Source organism: Urocitellus parryii, chromosome 8 (assembly GCF_045843805.1).
Source record: "Urocitellus parryii isolate mUroPar1 chromosome 8, mUroPar1.hap1, whole genome shotgun sequence".
NCBI lineage: Eukaryota > Metazoa > Chordata > Mammalia > Rodentia > Sciuridae > Urocitellus > Urocitellus parryii.
This window is the reverse complement of record NC_135538.1, coordinates 108,354,064-108,368,906: the sequence shown is the minus strand read 5'-3', so window position 1 is coordinate 108,368,906 and position 14,843 is coordinate 108,354,064. Positions and strand designations below refer to the sequence as shown.

The window sequence follows — 14,843 nt, the reverse complement described above, 5'->3', positions numbered from 1 at the left end:
GGAGGTCCCAACGCAGGGGGGAAAAAATCAATCATCTGGGAAAATAGGCAAGAACAGATCAGACAGACCAAATCATAACCAGAAAACTTGGAAAGTCCAACAATCTGGAAAAGATCCTCAACCTAAGTAATATGCAAGGAAATGCAAAGTAAAACAACAACAACAGACCATACTTGATCTAACAGATTAAACTTCTGTTACTGGAGTATAAACAAAGATAGTGTAGCCAGGTGCTGTGGATCATGCCTGTAATCCCTGCAGCTCAGGAGGCTGAGGCAGGAGGATTGTGAATTCAAAGTCAGCCTCAGCAACTTAGCGAGGCTCTAAGCAATTCAGTGTCTCTAAACAAAATATAAAAAGGGCTGGGGAAGCCAAGCACAGTGGCACACGCCTGTAATATCAGCGGCTAGGAAGGCTAAGGCAGGAGGATCTCAAGTTCAAAGCCAGCCTCAGCAACAGCGAGGTGCTAAGAAACTCACTGAGACTCTGTCTCTAAATGAAATACAAAATAGGGACTAGGGATGAGGCTCAGTGATTAAGTGCCCCTGGGTTCAATCCCTGGTACCAAAAAAAAAAAAAAACCAAAAAACCAGTAAATAGAAATATATACCCAGTGATTCTGTAATTTTGTTATTTTAATTATAAATAAAGTATTTATTAGAGTGATTTTTAGATTTACAAAAAAATGAACATAAAATAACAGGGTTCCTATATACTCATTCTCCCCCAACCAGTTGCCCCTATAAGCACCTGTGAGGTTTTTGTTTACAATTCTATGGGTTTTGCCAAATGTATAATGTCACATATCCCCTACTATCATATCAAACAGAATTGTCTTGCTGCTCTAATAATCTCCTATGCTCCACCTATCCATTCTTCCCTCCAACCCTTCCCAACCTCAGGCAACCATTGTCTCTAGAGTTGCCATTTCTAGAATGTTATATAGTTGGAATCCCATAGTATGTAGCCTTTTCAGATTGACTTCTTTCCCCTAGCAGTATGTTTTTCTAGCTTAGTGTAGTTTATTTCTATTTAGCATAGAATACATTCCATTTATATGGGTATACCATTGTTATCCATTCAACTATTAAAGACTACCTTGGTCACTTCCAATTTGGGGCAATTATAACTAAAACTGCTTATAAGCATTGATGAAGGTTTTTGTATAGATGTAAGTTCTCAACTCTTTTAGGTAAATAGGAGAGTAATGACTGAATCATATAGTAAAACTTTGTTTAATTTTATGAAAAAACTAGAGAGACTGTACAATTTTGTATTCCCACCAGCAATGAATGAGAGTTCCTGTGGCTATACATCCTTGTCAGGATTTGGTATTGTCTATGTTTGGGATTTTAACCATAGTAATGAGTGTATATACTGGTATCTCATCACTATTTTATTTTGCATTTCCTTAATGATGTTTTATATTGAGTGTTTTTGTATATGCTTATTTGCCATCTGTTTATCTTCTTTGGCTATTTTTTTTCTTCTTTATTATGCATGCTGACACACACCTGTAATCCTAGTCACTCAGGAGGCTGAGGCAGGAGGTTTAACTGCAAATTCAAGACCAGCCTGGGCAATTTAGTGAATCCCTGTCTCAACATAAAGGCTTTTAGGAGTTTTGTTTGTTTGTTTTTGATACCAGGGATTGAATCCAGGGGTGCTTAACCACTGAGCTGCTTAATCACTGAGCCACATCCCCAGCCCTGTTTATTTTTTATTTTGAGACAGGGTCTCACTAAATTGCTAAGGGTCTTGCTAAATTGCAGAGGCTGGTCTTGAACTTGTGATCCTTCTGCCTCAGCCTCCCAAGCCACTGGGATTATAGGCATGCACCACTGCATCAGGCTCAAAATAAAGTTTTAAAAACGGGCCAGGGATGTACAGTGGTAAAGCTCTGCTGGGGTCAATCTAATTTGACTTCCCAGAACAGCCTGTGCATAAGCACAAGGAATTTTAAGAACAAACCAATTCATGTGTGTTGTGGTGTTGGGAGTAAAACCCAGGGCCCTATGACTACTAGGCAAGCTCTCTTCCACTGAGTTATATCCTCAACCCTAAAAACAAATTTTGTTCTCAAATTCCTTTCCACTTAAAACCAAAGAAGCCTTCATGATTAAAATAAGAGGCCCATGAGCTCAAAGCAATGGGTGAATCAAATTCCCATCCGAAATCTCCTTTCTTTCCTTCTGAGGGAGACTCCACAGATTCCCACCTGCACACTCTTCCAGACCTCCAAATCACTAGGTAAAACCAACAGTATTTTCTTCACAGATAGAGGAGGTGTGAGAACAAAGCAATGAGGCATAAGTTTTTTCCCTCCAACATAGTCCTCAGGAAAACAAAGCACTTATTTCATCATTCAATACAAGTTTGGACTTCAGTTGGCATCTTCAAAGCCTGGTTCTGAGCCATATAGAAAAAACAGCATGGGCTGGAGATGTGGCTCAAGCGGTAGCGCGCTCGCCTGGCACGCGTGCGGCCCGGGTTCGATCCTCAGCACCACATACAAACAAAGATGTTGTGTCTGCCGAGAACTAAAATAAATAAATAAATATTTTTTAGAAAAAAAGAAAAAACAGCATGGTAATATTATTGTCACACCACATTGTGGGTCAAAAACCCACAGGCCTGGGCTGCAGTTGTAGCTCAGAGGTAGAGCGCTTGCCTTGCATGTATGAGGCACTGGGTTTGATCCTTAGCACCACATTAAAAATAAATAAATAAATAAAGTTATTGTGTCCATCTACAACTAAAACAAACAAAAAAAAAACAAATAAACAAAAACTCATAGTCCTGCCCCTAGCAACTCAGGAAGCTAAGGCAAGAAGATTATAAGTTTGAGGACAACCTGAGCAACTTAAAGACTCTGCCTCAAAATAAAAAGGGCTAGGGATGTGGCTCAGTGGCAGAGCACTCCTGAGATTAATCCCCTCTACCAACAACAACAACAAAAATTTCCAGGGTAATTGCTCTTCTAACAGTCAAGCCTTGTTTCTAATAAATAGCTTTGGAGAAAATGGGACATTCTCAAGGGAGACAGGGGTCCTCTCAGAGAGAAATAGCACACCCCTCCTGTCCTCCAATTCTATTGGGGGTTCCTGGGAAGTGTCCAGGGTCCCACTCAGGGTCATCTTTTGACTTTTGACTGACAGTAAAGGAACAGCAATAGATTGACTCCAAGAAAAAAAATGGCTTCTCTTGAAGATGGCTGCGCTACACCCCCAGCCCTTTTTATTTTATTTATTTTGAGACAGGCTCTCACTAAGTTGCTTAGGGCTTTGCTGAGTTGCTGAGACTGGCCTTGAACTTGGCAGTCTTCTTGCCTTAACCCCCCCGCCCCCCGCCCCCCCTCCCCGGGCACTGGAATTACAGGTGTGCTCCACCATGTTCCACTCTTCTTTTTTTTTTTTTTTTTTTAATTTTTAAACAGAGTCTTACTAAGTTACTTAGGACCTTACTAAGTTGCTGAGACTAAACTTGAACTTGATCCTCCCATTTTAATTCTTGACCATCTGATTAATTCACTAAAAAGAGTGAGCTGAGGTTTCTGGAGTCACTGTGTTGTGCCATGATTCTTCCAGTGGTGGATGTTCAAACAACAAGAGGCATGAGTAAACTCCTAGTTCCTACACAAAAAAAAAAAAAAAAAAAAAAAATTCAGTTTTCCTGAGAGAAACAGTGTGTGAAAGACTGCTTTGCTAAGCTTAGAGAAACTCTTAGGAGCATGCATGTGGGCGAGAGAAAATCAGAGGGAAGGATAAGAAGAAAGATTTGATGTAGAGACCAGAAACAAAACAACAACAAAAAAAATTAAATAGCTTTTTAGAAAGTTTACCCAATATATCAAGCAACTCTCTTCTTTTATCTGGAAGTCGTAAACCATGAAGGACAACACCAAGCAAAAATAATCAACTCTGTGGATGCCCCCTGGTGGCCAGAATAAGAATGGCCTCTGTGAATGGAAAAGTGGGTTTGGTTGGGGAGATAATTAATATAGCTTACATTTCACTCAAAAGGTAACCATTCTAAATACCTTTGCTTTTGCTTTATCATATAAAAATCATTAGTGTTTCCCCACATACATATTTTTCACTTGTTTTTGAGATTTACATAAATTGTTTGATACTGTGTGTAATCTTCAGGAATCTACTTTTTTCCACTCAATGTGTTTTAAGAAACATAGATATTGTTTCATAAAGTTATAGTTCATTCTCATAGTTTATACTACATATGATACATTCTTTCATCTGTAGCTGGATGATTTCTAGTGTTTTGCTTTATGAGCAAAGCTCATTCAACATTTGTGTGTGTGTCTTCCAATGCACAAAAGTTTCTTGAGGTTGTTACCTTAAGAGGTGAACTGCTGAGGGGAATTTGTAAAAATTTGATGGTATTATTTCTTCTTTAGGTGTTTGATAGAATTTACCATTTGGAGCTTGGTGTGGAGACACACACTTGTAATCCCAGCAACTCAGGAGGCTGAGGCAGGAGGATCACAAATTTAAGGCCAGTATCAAGAACTTAGTGAGACCCTGTCTCAAAATAAATAATAAAAAGGATTGAGGATGTAGCTCAGTGGTAAAGTGACCCTGGATTCAATCCCCAATGCCAGAAAGAAAAAAAAATCCATCTAATATGTGATTAATTTATTTTTTCCTTACTGTTCTACTAAATTACATTTTTGGGGGGGAGGTTTGTTTGTTTGTTTTTTTCATTTATTATATTGCAGTCCTAAAAATTGAATCCAGGGCATCACACATGCTAGACAAGCACTCTACCACTAGCTTTACATATTTTTTTAATATTTATTTTTTAGTTTTTGGCGGACACAACATCTTGTATGTGGTGCTGAGGATCAAACCCAGGCCGCATGCATGCCAGGTGAGCGTGCTACCACTTGAGCCACATCCCCAGCCCAGCTTTACATATTTTGAAGCTCTATTATTAGGTGCATACAAGTTTAGAACAAATATATTTTCCTGTAAATTTAGCACATTTTTTTTTTACTTTTGTGATTCCTTTTAGCCCTAGTAATGTTTTCCTTAAAGTCTATTTTGTCTGATATTAATAGATCTGTATTAGCTTTATTTTAACGTATTTCCCTAATATTTCAATCCTATTACTTTCAACATTTCTGCACCCATATGTTTTAAACAGCATATAGCTGATTTTAACAATCCAGATTGCCAATCTATGTCTTAAGTGAAAATTTTAGTCCATTTGTATTTCATGTGGTTACTGATATATTTGGATTTATGTCTACCAATTTATTTTTTGCTTTCTCTTTGTCCAAATTTTACTCTTTCTTTTTTCTTTTTCTAAAAATTTTTTTGGGGGGAGTGGGATACCAGGAATTGAACTCAGAGGCACTCAATTACTGAGCCGCATCCCCAGCCCTGTTTTATATTTTATTTAGAGATGGTGGTGTCACTGAGTTGTTTAGCACCCCGCCACCGCTAAGGCTGGCTTTGAACCTGTGATCCTCCTGTCTCAGCCTCCGAGCCACTGGGATTACAGGCATGTGCTACTGTGTCCAGTTTTTTCTTTTTATTTTGTCTTTATTTTTATCAGGACTGGGATTGAACCTAGGGCCTTCTGCATGCTAGGCAAATATTCTACCACTGAGCTACATCCCTAGCCACTTTTATTGGACTTGTTTAGGTGATTCAAAGTCACCATCAATTGAGAAACACTATTTCTGGGGATGTGGCTCAGTGGTCAAGTGCCCTTGAGTTCAATCCCTGGTACCAAAAAAAAAAAAAAAAATGGGCACAAGTTGTGTGAAAACCAGCTTAACAAGGGCCAAGAGAATAGCAAAAGTGTTCATACTAAATATATTCTATTTGTTTCTCCAAATTCATTTTTCACTTATCTCTGCCCTTCTCTCTGTCTTGGAAGCTGATTCATATGGAATTCTCCAACATTCAGTGGACTTCTTTGCCCTGAAATTTTCAACTGGGTTCAGTCAATGGAAAGAAGAGAGTGGTATTTTTCAATTCCCATGACTCTCTCCCTAATTGCCTCTCCACCAATCAGATGGATTGGCTGTATTCTTTCTTCCTCTGAAGGCTATAATCCTGTCCTGTATCATTCTCATTCATTTCCCTCCTTTCTCTTTTTTTTTTCTCTCCCTCTCCTTTTCACTCTTCTCCCTCCTTTAGCTGACAGTTTTGTCCCTTCCACCCTAGGCCTTAGGAATGAAATGGGTATCACACCATCCCTTCTTGCTTTTCCTCTGTCCACTGCTTTGTAAATAACTCCTATATTAAGCTCTTTACAATTATCTATTTTGAGTGTGGCATCTGTTTCCTGCCAGGACCCTGACTGATTCTGTGTGTTTGATTAATGGAAATTAGTTCAGACTAGCTGGAGCATGAATGTGTGCGATGAAATAGTAGAACATCATGTAAGAACAGTAGGCTGAGAACAGATGGTAGAGGGGCTCGTCTCCCAGGCCAGGGATTCCATGGGAATCTCAGAAGATTTTAAACCAAGACTGAAATGCTTTAAGAAAATAAATTTGGGGGCTGGGACTGTAGCTCAGTGGCAGAGAACTTGCCTAACATGTATAAGGCACTGGGTTCAATCCTTAGCATCACATAAAAATAAAATAAAGGCATGCTGCCCATCTACAACTACAAAAAAAATTTTTTTTTAAGTAAGAAAATGAGTAGCTGAATGCAGAATGGTTTAGAGATTGAAGTGGAGAGACAAGTTGGGAGATGATTAAAATTTCGGTTACAAGAAGAAAACATTTGGGGTTAGGGTTGTAGCTCAATGTTAGCACACTTGCCTAGCATGCCTGAGGCACAGGCAGCACCATATACAAATAAATAAAACAAAGGTCCATCAACAACTAAAAAATATTTTAAAAAAAGAAAACATTTTCTAATCAAAAAATCTGATAACACAATATGATGATAAGGATGTGAAGAAATAGCTCTCCCAGACATTGCTAGTGTAGGTGTAAACTGATAAACCTCCTGGGAAGGCAATTGATGATGTCTATCAATATGATAAATGTTTATAACTTGGTTTAACAGCTGGGTGCAGTGGCAAACCCCTGTAATCTCAGTGATTTGGGAGACTGAGGCAGGATTGCAAGTTCAAAGCCAGCCTCAGAAATTTAGCAAGGTCCTAGGTAAGGAAGCAAGACCCTGTCTCAAAAAATGAAAAGGGTTGGGGGCGTGGCTCAGTGATTAAGCACCCCTGGGTTCAATCCCCATTGCAATAAATAAATAAATAACTTGATCCAGCAATTTCAATCCTAGGAACTTGTCTACAAATATAAGGGCACACATGCTAAATGGTTTATGTTTAAAGTTATCCATTATAGCATTTTTCTAACAGCTAAAGATAGGAAAGTACCTCAAGGTTTATCAGAGACTGGTTAAATAGTATAGTACATTTCATATAACAGAACATATAAAAGAAAAAGATTTTAGAAAAGGATATTCTATATGTACTTATATAAAAATATCTTCAAGTATAATGTTAATGACAAAGGTGAGTCACAGATTATTATATATACCATGTTTCTATTTGGATCTGGTAATGAAAGAATATACAGTATTTCATAGACCAAAAAGATTAAAAAAAAAAAAACTAATGAAGAATGATTGCCTTCCAAAGAGAATTGAAGGATCTAGAACAAAGGAAAAGGGGACATTTACTTTATACTCTAACACTTTTGTACATCTATAGGAATTACCTATGTTTAAAAAACTCCATTGCACTGTAATCTTAGAATCAAACCTCTATGTTGATGTCAGTTTTAAACTCAAATTGCGTTTTTGGTGACATAAACACACTGAAGAGACATTCAATTAAAAAAAAAAAGTCTTTATAATGAAGTTTTTGAATATGTGAACAGAATGTTCAAATTCGTTGAGTAATAGCTTTGAATTCTCTTTATCGGTGCTCTAGACCTATTGTTTCTCTCCTGCAATAGATTGTTGTTTTCCTCCTAAAATTCACATTGAAATCCTAACCCCCAATGTGATGGTATCAGGAGGTAGGCCTTGGGTAGGTAATTAGGTCCTGCCCTCATGAATGGGATTAGTGCCCTTATAAAAAGGACTATAGAGATTACCCTGCCTCTTTGGCCAAGTAAGGGCGTGTAGAGAAAACAGTCTACAAAACAGTCGGCCCTCATGAAACACAGAATCTGCCCTTGCCTTGATCTTGAATTTCCTAGCCTTCAGAACAGAAAAACAAATTTGTATTGTTTATAAGCTACTTAGTCTATGATATTTTGATATAGCAGCACAAACAGACTAAAACAATTGATCTTATCCCTTGCTAAAGTTTAGGGAATGTAGCATCTGAAATGGTGGAAGGCAGGCCTTTCAGCACTAACTACTTCCCTCTGTCACTGCTGCTGCTCTGAGGGGACATGGAAAAGGGATTTTTTTTTTAAATTTATTTTTCAGTTTTCAGTGGACACAACATCTTTATTTTATTTTTATGTGGTGCTGAGGATCGAACCCAGAGCCCTGTGCATGCCAGGTGAGCGTGCTACCATTTGTGCCACATCCCCAACCCCTGGAATAGGGATTTCATCCAAAGAATTTTTTTTTTTTCTTTTGTGGTGCTGGGGATTGAACCCAGGGCCTTCACATGTTAGGAAAGCACTCTACCAACTGAGGTACATCCCCAGCCCTCATCCAAAGAATTCTAACTCTGGATTGGTGGTGGATATAGATGGCTCTTCTAAACATGTAAACTTGTGCAATGCGCTCAAGCAGAAGAGTGGCTTTAGGGAGGAGGAAATATGCCTCTAGAAAGGAAGATCAGCAAAGATAAGAATTTTTTCAAATATTGAGGGATATTAGGGGGGTACTAGTCACGTGGTCTATAATGTGTTAATCAGGGGAGGTTGGCAGAGTTATGGGCATAAGATTGTAAGCTTTAGGAAAGTAGAAAAAGGTCTGGAATACTTGACATAAGGATTTGGAAAGAGCCATTCAAAGACAATGGGCTTGCTCAGCTGAGATTAGTTACCAATTATCGTTCAAACTGCTGTGATTTTGTTATCTTAGAAATTGAATGTTTGAATTAATTAATTGATTAATTGAAGGTTTGCAGAAGGTACAAAGAATTTTATTTTATTTATTGTTTTGGTACCATGGTTTGAGCCCAGGGACACTTAATCACTGAGCCACATCCCCAGGTCTTTTTATGTTTTATTTTGAGACAGGCTCTAAGTTGCTTAGGACCTCTCTAAATTGCTGAGGCTGGCTTTGAACTTCAGTCCTCCTGCTTCAGCCTCCCAAGCCACCAGGATTAGATTTTATTTTATTTGACTGATTGATTAATGATAGTGCTGATCTGACCCAAGGTCTCAGGGCTTCAGGCAAGCTAGGCAAGTGCTCTACCACTGAGCTACCATCCCAGGATTTTATTTTTTAAGCATAATTAGTTAGCTTTCCAGTAAAAATGATCAGTCCACAAATATAAATCATAAGCCCAATAGTGTCTTAAGAATCATTTTCCCTGAAAAGTGTTAAACCATTGGTATTAAACCATTAGTCTTGAGGGGCATGGCCTTAGAATACTAGTCACAGCTCCCAATCTGTGAAACTGATGAAGATCCTTTATCAAGACTAACAGTTGAGGGGGAAAAATCTGGATTTACTTTCCACTTTCCATTAAGGATTAGTAGGATTTCTGCCTCTCTTTTGACTCTATACTTGCTCCTCCTTTTTGTTATCTTGTTAGATTTTACATATCTTAGAAGCCAATTTAAATAGCCTTTTGTAACGAGATAGAACATATAAATTATTGAACATAAAAAACATTTAGGTATTTCAAAAGCCCCTAAATATCTATCTATATTTATTTATTTTTATATTTTAGGTATTTAGGGGGGCTGGAGTTGTGGCTCAGTGGTAGAGTGCTTGCCTAGCACTTTGTTTTCATTTTGAGGCAGGGGCTTACTAAGTTTTCCTGGCTGGCCTTGAACTTGGAATCCAACCTTCCTGCCTCAGTCTTCAGAGTCACTGGGATTTTAGGCCATGTGCCACAGTACCCAGCTTTTTCTGAGATACTCTGTTTTGTTTTTTTCAGGAGGTACTTTGTGCTGAACCCAGTGGGTTCTGCCATCAATCTACATCCTCAGTCCTTTTTTATTTTGAAAGCATCACACTAAATTACCCAAATTGGCTTGGAACCTGAAATCTTCCTTCTCAGCTTCCTGAGTAGCTGGGATTACAGAATACAACTGCACCCAGGTCTGCAATTATGAGGCAAATCCCCAAACAGCTTATTTTATCTTATTTTTATGGTGCTGGGGATCAAACCCAGGGATTTCAGCATGTTGGGAAAGTACTCTACCACTGAGCAAAATCCCCACCCTTTTTCTTTTTAAAGAGAGAGGAGGGGGGGCTGGGGATGTGGCTCAAGTGGTAGCGCGCTCGCCTGGCATGCGTGCGGCCCGGGTTCGATCCTCAGCACCACATACAGACAAAGATGCTGTGTCCGCCAAATACTGAAAAATAAATATTAAAAAAAATAAAATAAAATAAATAAATGACATTTAAAAAAAAAAAAGAGAGGGGGGGGAATGAATTATTTTTTAATATTTATTTTTTAGTTTTCGGCGGACACAACATCTTTGTTTGTATGTGGTGCTGAGGATCATACCCGGGATGCATGCATGCCAGGCGAGTGCGCTACTACCGCTTGAGCCACATCCCCAGGCCCAACCCTTTTTCTTTTACAAGTTTCCACTTACAAATTCTGAAGAGGGCTGGAGTTGTAGCTTAGTGATAGAATAAGTAAATGAATAAAATAAAGGTCCATCAACAACTAAAAAAAAAAAAAAAAAACTCTCAAATAAATAAATAAAGGTATTGAGTCCATGTACAACTAAAATGATTTTTTTTTTTTAAACAAGACTGAGGGCTGAGGTTGTGGCTCAGTGGGGAAGCACTTGCCTGGCACATGTGAGACACTGGGTTTGATTCTCAGCACCACAAAAATAAACAAAATAAAGATATTGTATCCATCTCTAAGTAAAAAATAAAAATATATTTAAAAAAAGATTGATTTGATATGGTAAGAAATTTTTAAAAATTGCTGAAGAGATGGACCTCTGTAATCCTAGCTAATTGGGAAGCTCAGGAAACAGGATGGCAAATTTGAGGCCAGCCTGAGCAATTTAAGACTCTCAAAATGAAAAGTAAAAAAGGGATAGGAATTAAGTCAGTGGTAAAGCACACCTGAGTTCAATCCACAGTAGTAGGGGGGAAAAAAATAAAGATTTTGAGGACTTAATAACCTAATATGAATAAGGAGCTTAAATCAGTGTCTCGATGTTATAAACACACAAAAGATTTGTAGCCAAGCCAAGCAAGATCGCACATCCTTGTAATCCAGTGACCCAGGAAGCTGAGGCAGAAGGATTCCAAGTTGAAGGCCAGTCTCAGCAACTTAGTGAGACCTGTCTCAAAATAAAATTAAAAAGAATTGGGTACAGAGCTCAGTGGATTCAATCTCCAGTAAACTTCCCGCCCACAAAAATAAACAAATAAATAAATAGTAATTATTTTGGTTTTACAATTGGGAAGATTCATTAGCCTTTGGCGGTCCACCAAAATTTTGGACCCAACAGTGGATTCCAGAAATCCAAGCTGATATGTAGCTGACAGTCAAGGAGTCCTTTGATTGCCCTGCTAAAATACATAAAGCCAAACCTTCAATGCAAAAAACCTATGTCAGGTTTGCACAGGTTCGACATCATATTTCCATATGAATTGGCTGCCACTAGAGCCCTACCTACCAACTTCCCTTATTAAATATTTATTGAAGGTCTACTTTATTATGCAATGATCAGTTTTAAGTACCACAAATCATTCAAAATCAACACAATCACACTCTTTTCCGTTTATTGCTTCAAATTATCACAGAAAAGCTTAAAGACATTACCGAAATAGCAAAAATGTTGTTAGATCTATCACGAATTTAATGGAAATCACAAACAGGAGCTTATCACAATCTCAGGCCTTAAAATACTGAAAACATATGCAATGTAACAACAATAATAAATGGACTTTGGGGTCCCTTTGCTGGAGTTATTCTCACATGGAAAGTATTTGTTAGGAGTGAAGGACAACTGCTCAGTCCCATTGGATCTTTCTCTCCTCTTCAGGAAGAATACTCCAGTTTGGGGAGGCCATATCCCGGGCCAGCCAATTGAAATCGTCAACGTTGGTCCAGTTGTTTTTGCTCCTATCTAAACCAGAGCCCTGGAAGTCCTTTTCGATCCCCGGGTAACTCCAGGTATAAGGAGCGAACTGGATGCCGCTGCAATCCTCCACTATGGCCCTGCTGGTCACCTGTAAGAAGATGCGGGTGTCTGTGGTACTGTGTAAACGGAGCTGTTGGCAGGCTACGGCCAGTATGCAGTCACTGCAGTCTTCCAAGAACACAGAGGTGGACACCGGGCCACAGAGCACCTTGCAGCTGCGGGCCTTGTTCAGCCGCAAGGTGTTAGGATTACCATACAGTTTGATAGTGCAGTTGCTCAGTTCCGTCAAAAGGATGTCGCGCTGGTGCACCTCGTCGGCTCGCTTCTCCAGGACTTGGAACTCCAGGTTGGTGAAGCCACAGGCCCAGCTGAAACCAAGTGCTTCCTCGTCCTTCAAGGGTAGCGACGGGGACATGATGCCTTCAGCTGCCGGAGCGACGGGAGCCGTGTCTACTTTGGTGGCCAAAGCAGCATCCTTCCTTCGGGTCTTGAAAGCGAACCGCTTCTTGGGCTGCAGCTCCTGGCGCCGTTCGGCCAAGGCAGCCTGGAGATGCGTCAGCGCCTCTTGTCCCTGCCTCAAGTCGTAGGGGGCTAGGAACAAAACTGAGTCGTTGAGAAGTTTCTGCAGCCCTTGGAGCCGAGACGTCGCCTCCTCTAGCCGCTCGACTGACTCCTCGCCCTCCAGAAGCTCTTCCACGGCCGCTCGTTCCCGAGAGAAGGCGGCGGCGAAAAAGTCGCTCTTCTCTTCTTCCACCTCCTGGTTCTGCCGCTTTTGCTTCCGCTTTTCCACCTCCAGTTGCCTCTCTTGCTCGCGTCTCTGAAGCCGCTCAGGAACCAGGCTCAGATCCCGCTGGGACCCCATGTCCCGGTTTCCCACAGCGGCGGCGGAACAACCAGCACTCTCCATTTTGATTTTAAGCTCCCTCTCTCCTGCTTTCCATCCTTGGGGCGCGCCCTCCGTGAGGCCTCCCACCAACGCGCCCTGTGATTGGCCGGGGACACTTACGTCAGCTCCCCAGCCTTATTTTCTTTGCCTATTGGCTCCTCGGCGTTGGAGGGGCAGGGAGGAGAGGCGGGGCCGGCTGACAGTGGGGGTGGGGAGACAAAGGTCCTTGTGGATGGGTGGGGTGGGAGACAGGCGGGGGAAGCTTTTTTTCCTCTTAAAGGGGCAGGACTTATATCCGGGATTGTGGGGTGAGTTGCAGCAGCGGTAGCTGCACATGTGGGTTTGTTTATAAGAACAAGGTTAGAAACTCGCAGGCCTCCCCCTCCCCCCCAGCTTCTTCCTACTACCCCCTTACAGGCCGGAGATCCGTTACTGGGTGGTGGGAGGAATGTGTGCTTGTGGTGGGTGGGGGGACAGGTAGTGGTGAGAAAGATGGAGGGGGGGGATGTTGCACCTCCCGGCCCGCGCCGGAGGAAGCAGCAGCTGGAACAGCTGGCTAGGGAGCCGCTTGCATGCCTCCGGTTTTTTTCTCTTCCCTTCCGCTACCCCTTCCCCCAACCTATTCCTGCCGCCCCATAACCTTATCCTTCCCGCCCTCCCCCATCCACTGCAGTTCGGCGCGGCCTGGGGGCTCCTGGGTCCCCACAGGCTGTTACTGGGGCGGGAGAAGGCTAGGGGCACGGCGATGGGAGAGACTGGGTTCCTCGCTGCAACCGTTTTTGGGGGACCTGGGGGAATCTAAAAACATTACTATTTTTTGGCCAATTGCTGCAGTCGGGGGAGTGGGGGCAGGGGAGGGTGAAATTCTACATCCCCATCCCCTTCCTCCCCCCGTCCCCCCCGCCGCTCGGTCCCGGCCACTCCCTTCGCAGCTGAGCGCCACTGGCCGCGCTGGGCTGAGACCCCAGCCCCGGACTCCGCGCCTCTCTGTAGGGCCGTTCGTCTTTAGGAAAGCGATGGGGAAAACGGTACATTATTTCTAGAGATGGTGGGAGGGATTTGTCACCGGAAGTGAGCGAGCCTAACCTAAAGTCGGGACCAACCCGAGGTGTGAGTGGGCAGCCAAGACCGCGCATTCACTGGCAAAAACCCCGGGAGCCGGCCGGCAAGAACCCCCGACGCAGCCAGCTGCCGGGCGCCGCAGCCTCGCGTGCAGAGTTCAGCCCCGCCGAGCTCCGGGGCCTTCTTGACCCGCCCGCCCTTCCAATCCTCGGCTTTACCCTGTCTTCTCCCGTTCCCAGCCTCCACCGTTTTTAATTGGGTATTAAAAGGCCCCAGAAACTGTCACTTGAAATTTCCCCTTTATGCCTGCATTTTGATGCAGAGAAAGATGGGAGGAAAGAGAGCTATTGAATTAAATTGGAATTAAGACCGATTTCCAATTTTCACGTCCCACTCGCCTCCTTTCCTAACCACTTAAAAAAAAAAATCAAGAACAAAACACATAAATTCCCGGGTTGAAGAGAGTATTCCTCCGCTGCGTCAGCACAGGTCACACCATGTGGCAAAGTCCCGCGCGGGGGCGCTGGGGACACGGAGGGGTGTAGTTGTGTGTTGTGCATGCACCCGATGGAATCCGTGGTGCCGAAAAACAACGGTGCGTAGGTTTGCAATATATGTTGTTTTCATTAGTTTTGTTTT

The 14,843-nt window shown here is 41.8% G+C and overlaps 1 protein-coding gene across 1 annotated transcript; it reads right to left on the bottom strand.

Moving 5' to 3' along the window:
- Positions 1-11,868: 11,868 nt before the first annotated feature.
- Positions 11,869-13,208, bottom strand: Tbcc (tubulin folding cofactor C). Its single transcript, XM_026383566.2, has one exon. The coding sequence runs from the start codon at positions 13,161-13,163 to the stop codon at positions 12,126-12,128; it is 1,038 nt and encodes a 345-aa protein (XP_026239351.1). The 5' UTR covers positions 13,164-13,208; the 3' UTR covers positions 11,869-12,125.
- Between the last annotated feature and the right edge of the window lie 1,635 nt (positions 13,209-14,843).

What these genes read in the sequence shown, in the direction of transcription:
- Tbcc (XM_026383566.2), bottom strand. Translation starts at nt 13,163, where the DNA reads ATGGAGAGTGCTGGTTGTTCCGCCGCCGCTGTGGGAAACCGGGACATG.